The 22,099-nt window shown below is 44.6% G+C and overlaps 1 protein-coding gene and 1 non-coding gene across 7 annotated transcripts in view; one reads left to right on the top strand and one right to left on the bottom strand.

The window, feature by feature from the left end:
• Positions 1 to 1,332: 1,332 nt before the first annotated feature.
• Positions 1,333 to 22,099, bottom strand: part of Spink2 (serine peptidase inhibitor Kazal type 2) — a 32,257-nt gene continuing 11,490 nt past the window's right edge. For 2 of the 6 annotated variants that reach the window (XM_076937736.1, XM_076937735.1), the window contains exons 3-5: positions 5,369 to 5,430; positions 3,061 to 3,170; positions 1,333 to 1,658 (exon numbers count right to left, since the gene is read on the bottom strand). In XM_076937736.1, coding sequence (XP_076793851.1) covers positions 1,613 to 1,658; positions 3,061 to 3,170; positions 5,369 to 5,430 — 218 coding nt within the window. In that variant the 3' untranslated portion in view covers positions 1,333 to 1,612. Of the gene's footprint in view, positions 1,659 to 3,060; positions 3,171 to 5,368; positions 5,431 to 6,674; positions 6,824 to 9,956; positions 10,047 to 10,989; positions 11,041 to 12,288; positions 12,426 to 22,099 lie in introns of those variants that run through there. The other 4 variants (XM_076937738.1, XM_076937737.1, XM_076937740.1 and 1 more) reach the window with 4 other exon arrangements.
• On the top strand, positions 15,170 to 15,306 carry LOC117713216 (small nucleolar RNA SNORA17). The gene has a single exon (XR_004607395.1). It is a non-coding gene; the product is annotated as a small nucleolar RNA SNORA17 (small nucleolar RNA).

Below are 22,099 nucleotides of genomic sequence, written 5' to 3' on the forward strand. Positions count from 1 at the left end.
AAAGCATCACAAAACTCTATGGATTTTTAAATTTCATTCACAGATTACAATGGAAGGGTAGGAAATATCCAGTCAGCTATGGTGTTTTCTCATATGAACTAAATTTTATTATAAAAATTGTCCAACCCCCCCCCCTCAGGTACGAGGGCCTTCTGTTCAGCACCGCATCACCTGGGAGTGCATGCCTGTTTCCTCAGCTTTGGGAAATGGAGGCAGAAGAATCCTACCTTCAGGAACAATGACACTCTGACTCAAAAAATATATATTTTTTGAGGAATTTTCCTAGTAGAGAAAGAAAGTAATATTTAAGGACATTAATTTGAGGATAGAAGTAGTCTATATTGATGAACAACTTAATTAGAATAATTTTTGTGTTCCTGGCCACTTCACACCACTGCTACCTGGCCACTACTCTTTGTCTAATTCACATGTATCCAGTTCTAATGTCATTTGTCTTTGTGTGTTTCCTCCTTTGACTCCTTTAAAAACATTTAAGTTACTTGTTATGGTTTGTATATGCCCCGTCCAGGGAGGCACTATTAGGAGGTGTGGCCTTGTTGGAGTAGGTGTGGCCTTATTGAGGTAGGTATGTCCTTGTGGGCATGGGCTTAAGACCCTCACTCTAATTGCCTGGAAGTCAGTATTCTGCTAGCAGCCTTCAGATGAAGATGTAGAACTCTCAGCTCCTCCTGCACCCTGCCTACCTGGATGCTGCCATGTTCCTGCCTTGATGATAATGGACTGACCCTCTGAACCTGTAAGCCAGCCCCAATTAAATGTCGTCCTTTATAAGACTTGCATTAGTCATGGTGTCTGTTCACAGCAGTAAAACCCTAACTAAGACAATACCATATAAAGTATTAGATAACATTATAGAACTTTCAGATAAAGTTATAGTAGACTCTCCTTTACCCTCACCCCATTCCCACCTCACCGCGACACAACTACCCCTAATCCCCTGAGAGCCCTCTGCTGGTCTCCTTCCTACTTCATGTCTTCCACCTCCCACTCCAGACTCCACCTTTCCTCATCATTTATCTTTAATTTCTTTTGGTTTCCCTTTTACTTTTTTCAGGTTTTAACCACATTTTGCACCTGTTGATGGTTACACACGGAGAAATTCCACGAGTTCCCTGACTGCACACAGTCATTTCCCCAAGAAGGCTCTCGCCATGAAAATTCTGCAACAAATATGTGCAAGCCTTTCTTTCTCCCATTAATCTCTCTGTGTCCATTTAATTCTCAGGCTCAGAGAGAAAACCCTGAAACAGGGCAGGTTAGAATTCCTGTCCGTCAGGTGGAAATAGCATTTTCAACAGAAAAGACGAGTGATTGAATTCAATGCTCATTTTATTCCAATGAAATAAAGCGATGCAAAAGCTGCCTGGGTCATGGGCTGAACTAAACTGGATTGTAGGCTGGAAGCCCAGAACAGGAGTTTTACGTTTATGAACCACTGTACATCACTGTCTTCCAGCTCTACCCAGAGAAGTTCTGTTAACAGGTATCATGCAAGTGGAGGTGGGGGGGAACGACAGAAAAGGGAGTGGGATTCTAGCAAGGAGCACTGGAGGAGGGGGGGTTCTCCATCTGCTCTTCTGCCAACTGCCCATCAGCATGGCTCGTCTTTGATGATATTAATGTGGCTACCATCCTCCCTGCAAAGCGAACAACCATAAACATGGTATTAGTACCTGTCACACTGAGACCAGGTCATTGTTTGCATTTTAAAGTCCTATGTCCATTACGCATCCAGTTCCTTTCAGGACTACATTGACTACATTTACTCCGTCACTTTTTAAAGGTTAATCCGGAAAACATAAAGGGTAAAGACATTATTTCCCCATTTACTCATCCCTGCTCTCCATGTACATATATACACACATTCTCCAAGCCTAAGGTAGAGGGCTCTAATGCCCACGAAACTTCCCATGAAGACTTAAGATTGTTCCGTGGACGCTCAGAAAGGTGTATACCCCTGGGTGTTACAGCCATGTGCTCAGTTGCATGTAGGGAGTCAAATGCCATACACTGAACACTTAGCATTTGACTAAGTGTATATACTAAGTCTTACCTTCCAAATGGTAAACACAGAGTATACTGAATGACCTATAAATCTAAAAGGAAATATAATATCCTGTGGAATTTAACTATTAGATATAGACTTATTTGTGGGTTTATATTTGTAGGTATTTGAAGACTGAACTCAGGGCCTTATGTATACTAGGCCAGTTCTCTACCACCGGGCTACATCTCAGCCCCTATGTATGCAATATGCTCCTTTCTTTCCCCTCAGTGGTGAAGTTTGACCCCAGGGCCTCGTGTTTTGTAGGCAAACACTCTACCGCCGAGCTACACAGCGTCTCAGCTGCACTCTTAACTTGGAAATCGTCACGCTCAGATAGCGACACAGCTCGCTCGTCTGCTGCTTTACAGGTGACTGATCACAAGCTTTATTCTCCAGCTTTGATCTAAGAACAGACTACAGGTTTTACAGCTTTTTAAAAAAGATTATATTTTTACTTATTTTATGGATATGAGTACACTGTCATGGTTTTCAGACACACCAGAAGAAGGCATTGGATCCCATTACAGATGGTCATGAGCCACCATGTGGTTGCTGGGAATTGAACTCAGGACCTCTGAAAGAGCAGTTAGTGCTCTTAACCACTGAGCCATCTCTCCAGCCCCGTTTTACAGCTTTTAAGTGTCTGCATACAATGCAAAATTAGTTGAAGTCACATTTGACTTCCACATCTGAGAAAAGAGTTACTACCTCCAATAATCAAAATTCAAGGAAATGGAAAGACAGCTTGAGAGATACATAGCTGTGAGCATCTATGACCTGGGGCTGTCGACAAGAGCACTTGTTGCTCTTGCAAAGGACCCCAAGTTCAATCTTAGGCACAACCATTTGTATCGCCTGTTCCAAGGAATCCATCTCTCTCTTCTGATCTCTGTGGGTTGTACACATACACACATACATGTAGGCAAAACACTCACATACATACAATAAAATAATAAATCTTCTTTTAAAGTTCTTTTTTTTAAATACTGGACCTGATTTTCATGCACAGGGTACATTCATTCCCATAAGTGTTCATGTCAGTTCCACACACAGGGTTGAGGTTCCTGGGGCATGCTGGGAAGTCAAAATGACCACAGTCTGGCTACAGAAGAGAAAAGCAGAGAAGTAAGAAAATGACTTGAGACACGCCCATTGCACTGTCCCCAGCGTTCCCTAAATGTCATAGGAATATCCTACATAACTACTTAGGCTTTCCCCACCCAAGTGAGTTTATAATGTAAAGATCATATATACAAGAGTTCAAGCCGGGCAGTGGTGGCACACGCCTTTAATCCCAGCACTTGGGAGGCAGAGACAGGTGAATTTCTGAGTTCAAGGCCAGCCTGGTCTACAGAGTGAGTTCCAGGACAGCCAGGGCTACACAGAGAAACCCTGTCTCGAAAAACAAAAACAAACAAACAAAAAAGAGATCAAATACAATTACTAAAATAATAAAGAAAAAAATGAGCTCAGAGTAGGTGTGGTTCAAACCTGTCATTCCAGTACTCGGGATGCTAAAGTAAGAGGATTGCCTCCAATTTGAGGCCAGCCTGGGAGACTTAGTAACTTCTAGGCTAGCCTAAGGAACATATCTAGACTTTGTCCCCTCCAAAAATACAAGAACTCAGAGCCCAGCCTGTGGGTACCATTTGGACAATAATCCTGGTACTTGGAGGGCAGAAGCAGGAAGATTAGGTGTTCAAGGTCATACTCAGCTATACATCCAGTTTGAGACCAGCCTGGACCTTGTCTCAGACAAAAAAAGGAAAGAAGGGAAGAAAGGATGAAAGAAAGCTGAAACACAGAGAGAATTTGTACATTTAGTAAGCCTCATTTTTTAATCCTCCCGACCCCGTTTCTTACCTAATTCAATAGTAACTGTCAGTTTGGAGGGAGAGTTATTTATTTTGAGACAGGGTCCCACTATTGGCCTGCAGCTTGCTATGTAACCAGGCTAACCTCAAAGATTCACCTCCTCTGCCCTCCGAAGCGCTGGATTTAAAGCGCTCTCGCACCACACCTAGAAGCTTCGGTATTTTTTTTTTTTAAGCAATGCCTTTTACCCAGCGTTTTTAAAGTGTTTCTGATTATTGCTCCCACACACATCACTCCCTTCATTACACTCACGTTTCCATGAGACCCTCGAGTGTTATAGAGACTCAAACCCCAGCTGGGGACACACAGTGACACATGCTAGCCAAGCGCTCAACCTCTGAGCTATACCCCTATAAGAAATACACTCTTACTTTGGAAGAGGACGTTCTAGCCTTCACTCAGCAACCTCACCTCCATCCCAAGAGTCTAGAATGCTAAGCCTGGGAGGGGGAGGGGGTCCTGCACACCTATGAACCCAGCACTCTGTCTCCAGCATGGCCAAACCTCCCAGATCATGGGACAGTTGGAGGTTCTATGACACACAAGTGAATAGTCTCAGCCAGCCAACAAGGGACAGATCTGCTGTGGGAACTGTTTAGGGACAAAGATTGGGTCATTTACTTGAGAGTTCTTTATGTAGAGAATGGTTGTAAACATTTTCACTGTCAAATATCCAAAGGAACCCATCCTCCTTACGTCTGACTTGTTACAAGTCAGACTGCTGCCTCTCAAGCCAGTCCAAGGAACCAAATAACCCCTTTGAGTGCCCAGATCTTGATTAATAACTGTTAGTTTCCCTAACTTTTGTCCTAGATATTGAATAAGGCCAACCAAGTAAAACTGTCTCTGCACCCCTAACCAGTCTTGGAGGTTGCCTGCCTAAAGTTTCCTTTGCCAAAAGCCTGCACCAGCCCACACCCAGTGCCTCCTTCTGCTCTGTGACACTTTCCCGTGCCTCTGTCAGCCAAGGAATCTCTACCCAAACAAAAATGATGCTGGCAGACCCTCAACACCACAGTTCTCAATGAACTGTCTCATCTTATTTTTATTTATGCCCACAGAATTTAATGTGGCCAAATATGTAAAATATCTAATATACAGAGTTACTGTCATACCTCAGAAATTTTGAATTATTAAAGGAAACATTAGAACGAACCCATCCATGGGGCCTTCAGAGACTGAGCCATTCTTGAGTGAAATGTATACTTTTAGCTGATGTGGTGGCTCATACCTGTCATCCTAGGACTCAGGAGAATCTTGAGGGGGAAAAAAAAGTATATACTCATTTTCCTGTCTCAAGAACACGGCATGAGATGCTGGCTTACAAAGCCATGTGTGGTTTCTGAAGTGACAAGTCTAGCTTGAAAATGGTTCAACACTTGGCTGCGTGAGAAGAGACTGTACATGGACAGGGTTCATACTTACTGTTCTGAATTGTGACCTCTTCATGATTTGAGAATCGGTGGAGCCAAGTGATTCATGAGAGGCTGTAAGGACAAAACACTGACGTTGTGATATGATGACAGTAAGTTGTCCATAAAAGATCCGTAAATCTCAGTGTGTAAACAAGAGAGAGAGAGTTGTAACAGAGGAAGGTACCCTAAGCCAACCAGGGAGAGACAGACGGGGGGGGGGGGGGGGGGGGGGGGGGGAAGATGGTTCCATGAGTGAAGTGTTTGATGGTGTACTGAGTTCTGACCCTCAACACCCAGAGCTGGGCTTGGGTCTGCACACCTAGCATTAGGAAGGGGCTGAGACAGGAGGATACCAAGAATTACTGGCCAGCCAGTCTCGCAGAAATGGCAAGCTACAAGTTCAGCAAGAGACCCCATCTCAAAAATAACGTGGAACAATAGAAGACACTCAGTGTTGACCTCTAGCCTCTATAGGCCTTCAACATAACACGTATGTGCAAATGCACAGGCGCATGTGTGTGCACGAGTGCACACACTTAAGACACAAAGACCAAAACCAAAAGCAGTTTGTGGTTTATCCACACATGACAGTCCCTCTGATGCCCTTCTTTATGCCTCTTTAAAAAGACCTTCCAAAAAAAAAAAAAAAGACCTTCCATCATTTCTTCCTGGGACTTCTAGGAAATGCACAGAGAGTTTGATTCTGTTTCTATCAAGTTTCTTGAAAACCGATTTAGAAGTTACAGGTATCAGGGAAGTAACTAACAATGCTCTTTGTCTGTGTGTCCAAGATATATTTTTTTTTTTCAAATAAACTCAAAACATGGATTTAACTTTTGAGACAGGGTCTGACGGAGCCCAGGCTGGTCTTCAACTGGCTATGTTGCAAGCAGGGAAATAACCTCCTGCCTCTGTTTCCCAACTCAATAAACACATATAGGTCTTAGGATTTCAACTCTGCTTTCATAGATGCCAAGTCTATCTGGAAGAAGGTCTTGAGGGCATTCCCATGTCCAGCACACCCCGTTAAACTGAGCAGAGCCATGGACACAACCCAACTGCGTATATGGTTCCAGAATAATCTGCTTAAGAAAGGTAGAGCAGATGGCTGGGTGACATCAAGTTGGAGCTAGGATCGAAGCCCCAACTGGAACGGCAGAGGTTGCTAGACCCACATTCAGACTCCATGCCCATCCCTCTCCACCGGGCAGAACCGCCAGTAACGGTGCGAATGCTCGCCTAACTACCCAACCCCAGCAGGCCAGTGCTCTCAGCTCCAAGCTGGTCCCTTGACACCAAACCCACTTGAGCATCACCTGCGAAGTCTGCGGCCAGGAGCAACAGCACCAGTCTTAGCATCGCTAAAGCCGTTCTTCCTGCTCTATTGGAAAGCTCTCCTGTGCAGCGAAGGAGCAGTGGTCAAGTAGTCACGCGCTGGCACCACGGGGGAGTGAGAGGGGGAGGGGCGAGGGGCGGGCTAGAGGCTAGGTAGGAGAAGGGAGCTAGAAAGAGGAACGGAAGTTGCAGGAGAGGGGAAGATAGGGAGAGGGTTGGCCAGAGGAAAGAGGAGGCAGACCACCTACACACACACACACACACACACACACACACACACACACACGCACGCAGACGCATATACATCCTTACAGCATCCCTCTATACCTCCACCACCTAAACACTTAACACACAAGCACATCACACCCTGCACCCACAACCCAGCCCCTCCAGACACCCCACCCATCGTTACCTCCCCTCAAGTGCTTCAAACACCCCATCCCAACCCATCTCGAACACACACTGCACCACAACTTAACCCCTCCTCAAAAGTCACACATACCTCTCCACCACACGGCCCCATCTTTCTTTCCCAAACCCCAAACGTCGCCCACTAGGCACCCCACCATCCTTTCGACACTTCAGATACCCCACATCTTACATACCCCACACATTACACAACCCAGCACCCCTCCTCCACATACCCCAAATGACCCCTACCACTCTTTCGAAACACCAAACACCTCTTCCCGCCCCCACAGACTCCATACCCACTACACAATTTAACATTCCTCCACATGTGCACAGCCATCCACCCTCCAAACACCCACCTTGACCCATCCACACTTCACACACATGACCACAACCAAAACCTCTTCTTCACCACCTTTGCACACACTTCAAACACACATCACCACCACTCCAACCCTCCAGTCCCTCATACATCCCGCCTATCACCCCACCACAAAACTATCGCCTCACCTCCATCCACCACTCCAAACCTCCATATTCCAATGCATTAGCCGGTCAACTATGATCTTATCCACGCAAACATCCCCACAACTAAGCAAGTTACCTCTCCCCCCTACACATACTACCTCTCCACACTCTCCACACCCAATTACCATATAACCCATCATCCCTCCACCACATCCCCCAAATGATCCCCACCCTTGCAACCAAATACTTCAGCCCTCCACACAATCCACCACTCCTTCACTTCTCCACACATCTAACACACATTCCCACCCACCTTCCAGATGCACACACACTCACACACACATGCATACACTCTCACACACACTCTCAAACACACTCACACATCACACATACATAGTCACACACACACACACTCACCCACACACATGCATACACTCTCACACACACTCACTCTCAAACACACTCACACATCACACATACATAGTCACACACACACACTCCACCACCCCGTCCACATACACGCCTTTTCCAAACTTCTAACCACCCCACACCTGGACAAATCCCACATACATCTGTACCACACAACCTCATGTCCCTTGACAGGCACCCTACACATCCCTGTCATCCCTCCCACCTTCCACAGCCTGCCACACCACACCACTCCTCCAACCAGGTAATCACTCCACTCACCCAGTGCTTCACGTACCTCTAGTGCACGGCACACCCTTTACTTCTCTACCTACTCCCAAACACGTCTCCATCACCCTTCTATACATTTCGCAGACCATGCAACCCCTCTCCCCTCCGTGTGGACACTGTGCCCCACCTGGGATGACATCATCATGTAGTCTCTTAAAAGTCTATCGTGCCACCAAGAAAACATCCAGAAACACAGATCTGAGAAAGTAACTACAGAGTACTCAACCCTCGTCAGGACCGACAGCATCTCTCCCTCCTCGATTCAGAGGACATTTCATAGGCAGAAGGAATGTAAGAGCTGGGCTGGGGAGATGGCTCAGCAGTTAAGAGTGTCTGCTGCTTTCCCAGAGGATCAGAAGCAACGCGTCGTAGAGTCCAAACCCATCAGGAACGGCCTCCCCAGGATCTGCTCCCCGTCCCTGTTTAATGGCTTTCTAATGATGTTCTCTTTCTTGTTTTAAGGACAAGATTATTATGATCATCTTGATCACGTACTTTCTAAAGGAATCTTCTGTCCTTTACTTGCTCATGTGAAGTTAATGGCTTCGGTTAAGGAGAACTCTGCAGGCCTCCTTCCCCCTTCTTGGTCCCTCATTGCCAGCTTCCCTTTATAGCCTTAACTTTTAATGCTATCTTTAATTGTGGTACTATCTTTAATTCTGAATTCTTAGTAAACGATATTTTCAGAAAGGAATTTGCATAACTTTCGAGGTCAAAAATAAATGAACTTAGACTCCATGGGTTAAAAACTCAGCTGCTTTGTGTATCCAACTATGTCCTTAAATTACTATTAAAATACAACAATCCCAGGAGTGGACACTGCCAGTCATCCGTATCCACTAAACGTGCCATAGTGGCATGATTTTTACAGGAATAACAACCACTTTCTGATTGGATCCGAGTCCGGATACACAGAAAGGATTTCATGCCTGGAACTGTAAACCTAGGCAAATGAGGAGGAACCCCTCGGCCCTCTCGGGGAGCCCACTGCTGCCAATTGTGCTAAGTTGACATACTGTGCCAAACAAATTGTCTCCTAAATCTCTGTACTTAGCACTGTTATGTTACTGTTGCTATCCACTTTCATCAGAGAAGGTTTTTTCTCTTTTTTTTTTCTTTTTTCTTTCTTTTTTTCTTGTCAAGGAGCAGCAGTTAATATGAGATTCATAACTCAAAGTGCCGAGACACATGACTCAAGTTCTCAGCCCTAATCAAAACATCTAAATCACCTACACCCCCCGCCAAGGCTTGGGGAATATTACATAACAGTGAGCAGAAAAATATAAAAGACCTGGAACTGGAGAGATGGCTCAGCAGTTAAAAGCCCTGGCTGCTTTTCCAGAAGACCTGGTTCAATTCCTAAGAACCTCTATGGTGGCTCACAACTTTCTGTAACTACAGTTTCAAGGGATCTGGTGCCCTCTACTGGCCACTCTGGACACGAAGCACACATATGCAGCGTAGGGAAAAAAAAAAAAAATGGAAAAACACCAGTACAGGTGAAATAATAGTTAAAAATAAAAAGAAAAACACAATAAAATGTGAATCTTAGGAAGGAGGGAGGGAGTGAGAGAGGGAAAAAAGTAGACATATGGGGGAGAGAGAGAGAAAGAGAGAGAGAGAGAGAGAGAGAGAGCTGGGAGGTTGGAGAGGACTTGACATGCTCTTTGTGGTAACACACTCACAGTAGCTGTGGTTAGCTGCGTAAGTGTAGGGTGCAGAGGAAGTCCTGAAGGAGTGAAGCCGTGAGTGGATGTGTATTGCTGTCATGGCTACAGCCATAACAAAGACCAAAGCCATTCCCCATATGGGCCAGGCTCAAAGCTGGCAATGTGTCTTTTCCTCTGGTCCAAGCACCAGTGTTTAAGGATGATTAATCAGTATATACAAAGTCCAGTGACTGCAGCTTCCTCCTCCTCTCCGATGTTTACAGCCTGAGATTGCTGGCCTTTAGAGACCTCCTGTAGAGACTAGCCAATCCTCTCCTGCGTTGACCGTAATGATCAAGATGAGGTTTATGGGGTGGTGTTAGTGAGTGTCACTCTATGAGAATGCACACACCCACCTCGCTCCAGCTTTGCTGTATATGTGTTTGTGCAATGGTCCTTTCTTCGTTCCTCCACTGTACTTAGGGTTCCAGGACCAAGCCATCAAGAGAGAAAAATGGCAAGTAAGATTTCCAAGACCGGGCCTGTAACTATTTCATCACTAATGGTCACTGGAGTGAGGTAATGCAGTCTTGCCCCAACACCATTTTGTGTCTGCTTAAATACGTCTCAGCCCCCATCCCACCCTTACACAGCCACGTTCACCTTGGCAACACATTTGGGTTGATACACATCTGCCCATGATCCAGTGGTATTAACCAACATAATTAATCTTTGCACAGACTAATCAAACTGAGACTGATAAAGGTGTAAATAAAAATTAGCTGCCATGATGTCTCTTAAATAGCTGCTATGTTCTGTAAAAAAAAAAAAAAAAAAAAACAGATGCTACAGGGTTACTCTGCCTCTCCTCTAAGACTGATGTCATCGTGATCTGTGTGATGTTTGCATTTAAAAACATTTTACCTCTCAGCTTCACTACAAGGGTCTTTCTGAGGTGCTAGTCTGCTCTTGGTCACTGGCTGTTTTAGTTAGGGTTTTATTGCTGCGAAGAGACACCATGACCACAGCAACTCTTATGAAAGAAAACATTTCCCTGGGGTTGGCTTACAGTTCACAGGTTTAGTCCATCATTGTCATGATGGTGAGCATGGTAGCACACAGGCAGACATGGTCCTGGAGAGGTAGCTCCGTTCTACATCCTGATAGGCAAGCAGCAAGAAGGAAGAGTGAGCCCCTGGGCCTGGCTTGAGCTTCCGATACTTTAAAGCCCACCCTCAGTGATACATTTCCTCCAATACACCACACCTATTCCATTCCACATGTCCAAATCCTTTCAAATAATGCCATCCATTCCCTGAGTCTCTAGGGGCCACCACATCAGCCAAAAATAAAATACTCTAATTCGGCCTTATACGCATGGTAGACTGCAACTTTCTCACCTATTCTATAATAATAAGGAAGAAACTCATCAGGCCTTCCACCCCAGCTGAGGGTGAAATGACTGTGAAGAACCAGCCTGACTCCATTTTATAATCAGAAGCCATTTTGAGTCTACAGCTATCTTAAGTTTCTGTTTCCTGGAGTCTGACCCAAAGCTCGGTTGTAAGCCACCTTGGGAATGATCTGTACCCACTGTTCAAGGAGGGGCTTTCCTAATTTCTTCTTTCTGCTTCAATAACCACCTGTGCCTGAAAAGATTCCCTATCTTGTTGTTTTGCCCTATTAAAAAGGTATGAGAGAGCTGGAGAGGTGGCTCAGTGGTTAAGAGCAGTGACTTCTCTTCCAGAGGTCCTGAGTTCAATTCCCAGCAACCACATGGTAGCTCACGACCACCTGTAATGGGATCCGATGCCCTCTTCTGGTGTGTCTGAAAAGAGCTATAGTGTGTGTGTGTGTGTGTGTGTGTGTGTGTGTGTGTGTAATAAATCTTAAAAAAATATAAAAAGGTATGAGAAATTGTCTCAAGGCTGGTCTCTTAAGATTTATTAAAGCCCAACAGTGACCATCAAAGGCAAGGCAGACCGATACCATCCAGAATCATTCACTGTCCATTGGGCTATATTTGCATCCTTTCCAAACATCACATGTTCTCTCAAGCATCTGCTCTAGCAAAACATCATATTCCCTTTTTCAGGATGCCTCCAGAAAAACACCATGTATCTGTTCTTAGCAAAACATTCTCCCATGTATCTGCTTCAGCATGTTTTCATGAGAGGTTCCAGAAAAACATCACATGACACAAGTGAGTCTCCAAAGAAACCAGAAATTTCCACATTACAGGCCCATGAGAGATAAGGACTCCAACCTAAATTTAGAAGCTGGACCCTTTGTTCTGAGCCTCTGAGACTGAAGAATCACTCCCCAGAGGGAGCACACTTTGGGGACATTCCAAGGACCAAGGGTTCACCTCCAGTTTGGCAGACTGCTGCAGCTAATGGCCACATCAAAAGAAGCCAGCGAGCACCTGTCTGGGAGGACTCTCTATGGGTAAGTTATAGTTCTTTCACGACATCCGGTCCTCATTCTGTCAGCTGGGGTTCTTTCTGACACTTAGTCTTATAAGTCACAATTCTCTCTAGACCATCTGGTTCTGGTTCTGGTTCTGGTTCTGTTGGGATTCCATCTGGAGACAATGAGGTATCTCACAAGACACATGAACTCCTTGTCCAGGGCACTAGCGAGAGGACACATCGCTCACATGGGTATTGGCCCCTGTGTTGCATGTCATTTTTGCTCTACCTGCCTTTGCTCTGGGAAATGATTGTGCTACCAGCCCTCACCCAGCTTCCATGAATCTGTGGATAAAAGACACATACACAGTTGTTCCTTTTCAACTTGCCTTCTTTGCACAATTGCTGGGCGCTACTATCTCACGCCTGGAAAAGCATACCCTTACCAATTTCTTATCTCCCTCTCTCCCACCTGCCTTAAACTTCAGTTGCTAAACACCCTGACCACCCCGCCTGTAGTAGTGGCCACAGGCCCCAGCTCCTCCTGAGACCTCACATGGTTGCCTGGTTCTCCTCTCTCCAAAGCATGGTGAACTCTGTTCTCCTTCCTAGCATCTCCCCGCCTGCCTCCAGGGACCCAGAAGTCCCGCCCCGCCTGTACCTTCTGCCCAGTAATTGGTCCATGGTTTTCTTTACTGACAGATCAAGAACCAATTGGGAACAGGCCCTTCGCAGCTGCCCTGCTCCCTACATCCCTGTGTCTGTTCTGTTTTGTTTGTTGGACTCCTGTGCAGAGAACTAGGAGGATTTTGCCTGGCCCACCTGGTTCTTAGTTACTGGGAGCACAGACATAGATCAGCCCGGCCCCGTTAAATGAAGGTGGCCACTGCATCACTGCATGTTTTGTTTCTAACAGATCTCTTGTATGTCTGAGGACAGCTATGGTGTACTCACATACATAAAATAAATAAATCCTTTTTAAAAAATTATACGCAGGTAATCTTAAAGAGACATGTACCTAATGGGGTCTCCCTGGAGTAAATGACCATAATATGGCTTGATATCATCTGATCCCATTATGATGTAAGCAATTTTAAACCTTCTTCTTTCTTGGCTTATGTCCTCTTTTCAACCAATAATCCACAAAACAGGAGAACTCAAAACCTCCCATGGGCTGAAAGTAAAATAAAAACAAAACAAATACTGCCCCAGGCTGGGTAGGTGAGGAAATTACTGCTGGGGAAAGATTCTCTTTGTCATCCAGTCAGTCCTATATATTGAAAAAAAATCTATAAAAATTAGAAAAATTTAAGTAGGTCCCAGTGGCTGGAGGTTGCTCGCAAGATGTTTAACAACAGAGAACTGATCGCACAAGACCTTTTGCTTAAACTGAAAGCCATCCTCACCTCCTCTGACTCACAGATATACAACAAAATGTTGGTTCAGAAAATCTGTCAGAAAAAAAAAAAAATCTCCTAGCTGAAAGTCCTGTCCCCAATCAAAAGATACAGTTGGACTATACAACAAAGATTCCCAGAAACCAACCGCAAGAACTGGCCCAACGCCAGGTTCCTATAAATGTTCAACCAACCAGTTCAGCTACCTCTGTCCAGATTAAACAGCACTTGCTTAATAAAATATTAAAGCTGTACCTCCATGCATTTATGTACCTCGTGATGACGGCAAAATTTATGATATAAGAGTTACCCAGACAGCACTGGTTTTAAAGACATTCAAAAGCTGAGGCTTTTCAGCATTCACAGCTGCTAAGGCTTGCCACTGTGTGGCAGGATTGGAGTCCCTAAAAAGACCCCAAGAGAGACTATTAGTGAAAATGCAGCCCAGTTACAATAAGGGACCTCCTCCGCAGTTTTGGAAATACCAGTGCCTTATGATAGCCACCAAGAACAGCAGCTACAATAAAATAGACACTGGAGAGGGCAGAGCCAGAGAGATGACCCCGGGCCCCTGATGAGACAGAGGGTCCTGAGTGAGTTCAGTGAATCACAGATAGTGAGCACTGAGATGTTTACACTGCTGAAGTTTAGTCTTACCCTGTCCGGACTGTGACTGTGCCCTCTTGCTGTTTATTTCCTCTTGCAATAAAAAAAAAAAAAAAAAAGATACTTGATTTATGTTTTGATATTACAGGAACCCACAGTTGAGAGATATAACGGGGCCCTTTATAGGCCCCCAGACCTTAGCACAACTGACTCCATGATGGAAGGACCGTTCCGGCTCAGCACATAGACAGCACCACCAGCCAAAATGAAAACAAAGACCTAATTCATTAAAGTCCTTGCTTTTTCACTTCTGCCGTTCTGGTTCTGGCTATTATTGTTAGTTGATGTCAACCCAAGACATGGTTTTTATGATTACAAGCTCACCCTGATAAAAAGCTCAGGGTTACACTAGAATCCCAAACACCCAGTCTGGTCTCTGGCCAACTAATAAAGACAAAAAAAAAAAGCTAAAGAGTTAGGAACGCAGCTATGAGCACCAAACACTAAAACACCAAACACCAGACACCGGAAACTGGAATATTCCTATTTTATGGTGCAGCAAGTCAATGACTTACGCAGTACGGGAAAGAGCCTATAAGATGTCCCTTTTTACCTAAGGTCTATTCTGGTTAACAGGCTAGCTTTAAAATGTACGTCTAGTCTCCTTGTCTCCACTAACTTTGATAAACTTTAACTATTCTAATAAACTGAGTCATACACAAAATATCTGTAATGGTGCACTATGTAAACATCAGGAAAGTCAAGTTGTCAGTCCTCTTACGGACTCTTTATGATTCAAAGTTTATTTGGACACTAAAAAAAAAAAAACTTCAACCCTGCCCCTAGAGTAGAGGTGTTGGAGATGTGGCTGCTGTGTCACATGTGTGTCAGTAAGTGGCCGAGAAGAGAGAGGCCATACCTACACTCGGTGTGCTGACCTGTGGGCATCTGAATGAAGAGTAGCCTAGCCTAATACTCCCTGAAGAAAGCAAGCCTGAGATGACCACGGTGCCACGCACACCCGGACAGGATCCCACGGCCGGATCAATTAGAAGACAAGAAGAACCCCACCCGGGACCACGGACCCTGGGCAAGAGTGGGCCCAAGACAGAGGCTACTCTGGTACGTGCAGATCGAGCCTGAAATAACCACCAGTCTAGCATCGCACAGGCCCGGGTGGGGCAGACCATGCTCCAGATGACCCCTACCCAGCGCCATAACACACAAGTGGGGCATTGCACTCCTGAGACCATTCTTGAGATAACCACAGACCCTCGGAGACCTGGGGTATCTTGAAGAGAAACAAATAAGAGGTGGAGAAATGGTAAAGGAAGAAACAGAAGGATGTGGACACAGTGAAGAGAGGCAGAACTGATTTGAGGGTGGTGAGGAAAATGATGTGTGTAGCAGGTGATGATGCCACCTGGGACCATGCTGGGGTCCTGGCCTGCAATGTACCTGGGGCCACATCTGGGTCCCCAGAACTGCAGAAGCAAGGATCTGTTTACCACCAAAAGCCTGGGTGATGTCCCTGATCTGGGCTACTGCCTGGGGACATATTGATGTCTAAGGGCTGTGCAGAACTGGCCCCACCCCTCACCTGGGCAAGGAGGGAGAGCTAGCCCTTGGGGCATGAGAACAGAAGAGCTGACCCCGCCCTAGCCAGGTGCAGTAATGGGGAGTTGCAGGTGTGTCTGCATACCAAGACACGAGTTGGCCTTTAGGCTCCTTCATTATCAAGAAGATACCTGTTAAAAACCAAATAGACCGGTTTGGAGAGAAGGCTTAGCTGTTAAGAACACTGGCTGCTTTTCCAGGGTTCCTGAGTTTAATTCCCAGCAATCAGCAGCCACAGATGGCTCATAAACATCTGTTATTAGACCTGGTGCCCTCTTCTGGCATGCAGGCACACAAGCAGGCAGAACACTGTATGTAAACACAATAAATGTCAATCAACAGGCAGGTGTATTAGCTAAAATAATTTCACAATACAATAGGCCGCTCAACCTGCTCTATGCAAAACAAGAATGGCTTTAGAGAAACTTGTCCTTTCTATGCTAGCCAATCAAGTACAATTAAAGCATCCCTAACCATGATAAGAAACAATCTTAAAATCAAACACTTGAACCAACAGGAAGGCAGTACCAGGCTCTGTTCAGCTGGTCTCCTGGCTAACCACCCTAGTTTTAGCCACTGCAGGTCCCTAGTCCTTGTCCTAAGAGTCCTACCAATCAGGCCATACATCTTCTAGACTATTGCAAAGTTACTTTCCTGTCAGATTTTTAAAAACACTAAAATACTTCCCCCCATGGGTATTTTTAGACCATAAGACAATTAGAAATGAAAGAACCCTATCAGGGACAAGGCCACAGAAGAGAAGGTGAGTAACCGAGAACCAGCTGGACTCCATGTTATAATCAGGAGCCATTTTGAGTCTGTAGCTAAGTTACGTTTCTGTTTACTTTTTAAGTTTCTGTTTCTTGGAGACTAATACAGAGCTGAGTTGTAAACTAGTTCCTGAGGATAGTGCGTACCCATTGTTGAAGGAGGGCTTTTCTAACTGCTTCTTTTACGTGTGTAACCACGCTTGCTTGAAAAGGAACCCCTACCTTGCAGTACTGCCCTATAAAAAAGGTACCAGAACCTTTTGGTTTCTTAGTCCTTAAATCCCGCCTTAGTGAGAAACAGCCACTGGGCAAATCTCTAATTCTCTAATGTGTATAATAAAGCTTGCTTTGATTTGTCCATACTTAGTGTTGGTGTTCTTTCATATTTGTGTGTGTGTGTGTGTGTGTTTTGTGTATATGAGTACACTGTAGCTCTCTTCAGACTCACCAGAAGAGGGCATCAGATCCCATTATTAAGGTTGTGAGCCACCATGTGGTTTCTGGGACTTGAACTCAGGACCTTTGGAAGAATCAGTGCTCTTAACCACTGAGCCATCTCTCCAGCCTGCATCCTCCTACTTGAATCTGTCATGTTAACAAGCACTGGGAGTGGGAGAGTCATCTACATCCGTGATACAGACACTAGGAAGTTACCATGCTCTAGTAAATGGTCCCATACCCATACTTGTGCAAGTGACCCTAAATAAACAAAATGGGACACACACACACAAATGCACACACCAGGAATGAAGAGCAGCAATGAGATGGCTTATCCGGTAAAAGTTCCTGCTGCCAAGCTTGACAATCTAACTTCAGTCCCCAGAATCCACAAAAAAAGCTGGATGAAGTGGTATGCATTTATAACCCTAAAACAGTGGTTTTCAACCTGTGGGTTGTGACCTCTTTGGGGGTCAAATGACCCTTTCACAAATATCAGATACCCTGCATATCAGAAATTTACCTTATGATTCATAACAGTAGCAAAATTATAGTTATGAAATAGCAACAAAAATGATTTTATGGCCGGGGGAGCACCACAACAATAGGAACTGTATTAAAGGGTCACAGCATTAGAATGACTTTCTTAGAGTATCTACAGCAAGATAAGAGGTGAAGACAGAAGAATCATCTAGTTCACAGGCCAGCCAGCCTCAAGTACACAGGTGGGAGAAACAAGAGAGACCCTGCCTCAAAATGTAGGAGGGGCTTCGGAGGTAGGTCACTTATTGAACATGTCTAGTTGCTGCTGTTGTTTAAGACAGGGTATCTCTATATATTCCTGGATGACCTGAAACTCCCTGTATAGACAAGGCTGGTCTGAAACTCCCAGAGATCTGCCTGCCTCTGCCTCCAAGTGCTAGGATTAAAGGTTTGCACAAACACACCCAGATTACCATATAGTGTTTTTGCAGAGGACCTGAGTTCAGGTCCTAGCACCCATGTTGGTGACTCAGGCTCACCTGTAACTCTAGCTCCAGGGGATCTGATGCCTTCTCCAGGACTCCTCGGAATCCAACACTCACACATACACAAACACACATATACATGTAATTAATAAAACAAATCCTTTTTTAAAAGGTGGAAGAATCAGCCGGGCAGTCGTGGCGCACGCCTTTAATCCCAGCACTTGGGAGGCAGAGGCAGGTGGATTTCTGAGTTTGAGGCCAGCCTGGTCTACAGAGTGAGTTCCAGGACAGCCAGGGCTACACAGAGAAACCCTGTCTCGAAAAAAAATTGCATTTATTTACTTATAATGTGTGTGTGTTGGTACATATGTGCCATGACACAGGAATAGAAGCCAGCTTGAGGGAGTTGATTCTTCCACCTTTTTTTTTTCGAGACAGGGTTTCTCTGTATAGCCTTGGCTGTCCTGGAACTCACTCTGTAGACCAGGCTAATCTGCCTGCCTCTGCCTCCCAAGTGCTGGGATTAAAGGCATGTGCCACCACTGCCCGGCACAATTTTTTAATATTAAAGGATATACTGTGTCTGGAGAAATAGTTCAGCAGTTAAGAGCACTGACTGCTCTTCCAAAGGTCATAAGTTCAATTTCCAGCAACCACATGGTGCTTCACAACCATCTGTAATGGGATCTGACATCCTCTTCTGGTGTGTCTGAAGACAGCTATAGTGTACTTATATACATTAAATAAATAAATAAATCTTAAAAAAAAAAAAAAAGCTACACTGGAGAGATGGCTTGGTGATTAGGGGCACTTGTTTGCACAGGACTCAGTTTGATTTCCAATATCCATACAGTAATTTACAGTTATCTGTAACTCCATTTCTAGGTGTCTGATACCCTCTGCTGACCTCCATGGTCACCATGTATGCATATGGTATATATACATACATGTAGGCAAACACTTCTACACCTAAATAGTTTTAAAATATTTAATTAAAGCCTTAATTAACTTAAACACTTAATTAAAGCCTTGTGTGGTGGCACATGCCTTTAATTCCAGCGCACAGGAAGCAGAGGCAGGTGGATCTCTACGTATTTACGGCCAGCCTGGTCTACATAGTGATTTCTAGGACAGCCAGGGCTACAGAGACAACCCCTGTTTCAAAACAAAACAAATAATCATAAAAGAAAAAAAGAGAGCTTAGGTGTGCTCACTCTGAGAAAGGAGTAATTATGCCTGGAAGGGAATTAGTCTTCTGAGTTTCAGAGACGCTAGGTGCTGGGTAAGTGACTAGATGAGACATGGCTGTCATGTCTAGCCTAGACAATACTGAACAGACCAGCAATATCTAATCTATGTAAGGAACTCAGTATGAGTACTCGGGATTAAATGTGAAATGAGATGTAGGGAACGAGGTATAATTTTCTGAGGTCATTTTCTTATTTCTCCATGTCATCTTTTTTGTAGATATACAAACACAAGGAGTATAATTTAGCCAGGTGGTGGTGGCTCATGCCTTTAATCCTAGCATTCAGGAGGCAGAGGCAAGCAGATCTCCTAGTTGGAGGCCAGCCTGGTTTGCAGAGCGAGTTCCACCACAGCCAGAGCTACACAGAGAAACCATATCTCAAAAACAAAGCAAACAAACAAAAAAGTAGAGTTTAACATCACTATAAATTAAAAAGTAAAAACCACTGACCTGATTGGACATAATGAGTCCCACACCCACACCCGCCTTTTCTCTTTCTCCTTTTCTTTTTTTTAACTCAAAACACTTTATCAGTATTTGTATATACATATATACTTATACATGTATACATATATACATACATATATGAACAATAATTAAATAATAAGATGTATTTGAAAAGTATGGGGGGATGGGAAGAGTGGGAGGAAGGAGAGAAAGGGAAAAATTATGTAAATACAGTACTCATATATGAAATTCTGTTGGGGTCCACACTAGCCCCACGTTGGGGCAGCCAAAATAATGTTGCAGCCCAGGCAAAATGTTGAGGTCCGGGCCGACCCACGTTTGGGCGGCCACTGTATCTCAGCCCAAGCTGCCGCTCGGGTCCGCGGGTCGGGGTTCAGCAAGAGCGAGGGTGAGGGCAGACTCGAAGAATGGAGACCAGACAGGGTGTGATTCAATCCCGTTTATTCTTCAGTCTCTCTTCCTCTAAGTGTCTCCTTCTCTGTCTCCTCTGTCTGCTGTGTCTGATGCTGTCTGGAGCCAAGTGTCTTCTCCCTAATGTCTGATGTGTCTGATTCTCTGATCTCAGTCTGATTCTGATCAACATGTTCTGTCTCTGCCTTTTATGTGTCTTACTTCTAAGCCACGCCTCTAAGTTACACCTTTAATCATGCCCTTAAGTCTTGTCTCTAACTCTGATCTCTATACTTCTAAATCATACTCTTAAGTCACACACCTTTAATCTCACACACCTTTAATCTCACACACCTTTAATCTCACACACCTTTAATCTCACACACCTTTAATCTCACACACCTTTAATCTCAGCTGTTGTAGGCTATTGTAATCCAAGCCTCATGTCAGGGTATATGGCTCAAGATGGCTAAGATGGCTGCAAAGCTGATAGCCGCTTTTTGCTAAAAGTCAGCCCCCAACAAAATTCTAAAAAGGAATCCAGGTTTTTAAAATGTTCAACAGATTAACTAGCATTTTACAATATGAAAATGAATATGACCTATAATTATGTTGAAGGACGTTTTAACTCACTACAAACTTTGAAGTTTTGGGTTTTGTTTTTTTGTTTTTGTTTGTTTGTTTGTTTGTTTTTCTTCTATTAAAAACAGTTCGGGTTTTTTCCTCTTATTAGAAAACAGATGGCCCTTACTAGATGCAACGCTAACCAATGAGATGGAGCAGCTGATGCAAAGTTTTTTTGTTTTTTTTTTTGTGTTTTTTTAACTCAACAGTCACATGAGTCTGTTGGGCCTGGGTCTGGGAAATCCCAATGATAAACTGAGCCTGGCCACGCCCCGCTGGGGTGTAGGTGCTACAGATCCAAGTGCTTCCTGGGACCACCACCCTGACCTTCAAATTTCACCGTGGAGTCCTTGTTGCAACTGATAAAAGCACCACAGTGGGTGCTTTTATTGTCTCCCAGACCAGGAAGAAAGTCCAAGAGATTAATCCTTATCTTCTGGGCAGTGTGGCTGGGGATATAGCTGATCACAGCTTTGTGTGAGCAGTTGTTGGCTGGGCAGTGTCGAATTCGAGCTTTGAAAGGATGAATGCGGGCTGGAGAGATGGCTCAGTGGTTAAGATCCTTGACTGCTTTTTCCAGAAGTCCTGAGTTCAATTCCCAGCAACCACATGATGGCTCACAACCATGGGATCTGATACCCTCTTCTGGAGTGTCTGAAGTGTAAAAGAAATAAATCTTAAAAAAAAAAAAAAAAAAAAGGATGAATGCATCTCTGTTGCAGCGGCCTTCAGACTGCTTGCTAACATGGTGTCAGCCTGACAGCATGGGATTGTCCTCGAGCACCAAGTTCTGTGGCTTGGATAACAGAGCCCCTGCCCTCTACTGTGTGGGCAGTGATGGCAACCTGGGCAACCTCAATTCTGGGACTGCTTTCTCTGGGATCGTGCTTTGGGTAAGTTTTTGGGACATGAATCAAGGCTACTTTCTGCCTCCTCTTCCTCAGAGTTCCCTGAGCCCTGAGGGGAGGGCTTTGATGGACATATCCCATCCCATTCTGTGATAAGCATTCCAAGGTCTCTCAGCATAATGTCTGGCTGCGGGTCTCTGTATTATTTGTTTCTGTCTGCTGGTAGAGGAAGCTTCTCTGATGATGGCTGGGTATAACAGAATGTCATCAGGAGTTATTTTATTTTATTTTTAAGAACAGTAGTATTTGGTTTTACCTCAGGTCCCTAGGCTATCTAGTCTCAGGTTCTTGGTCACCCAAGCAGTGTCAGATATGGGTTCCATTTTGTGGAGT

Source organism: Arvicanthis niloticus, chromosome 7 (assembly GCF_011762505.2).
Source record: "Arvicanthis niloticus isolate mArvNil1 chromosome 7, mArvNil1.pat.X, whole genome shotgun sequence".
Classification (NCBI taxonomy): Eukaryota; Metazoa; Chordata; class Mammalia; order Rodentia; family Muridae; genus Arvicanthis; species Arvicanthis niloticus.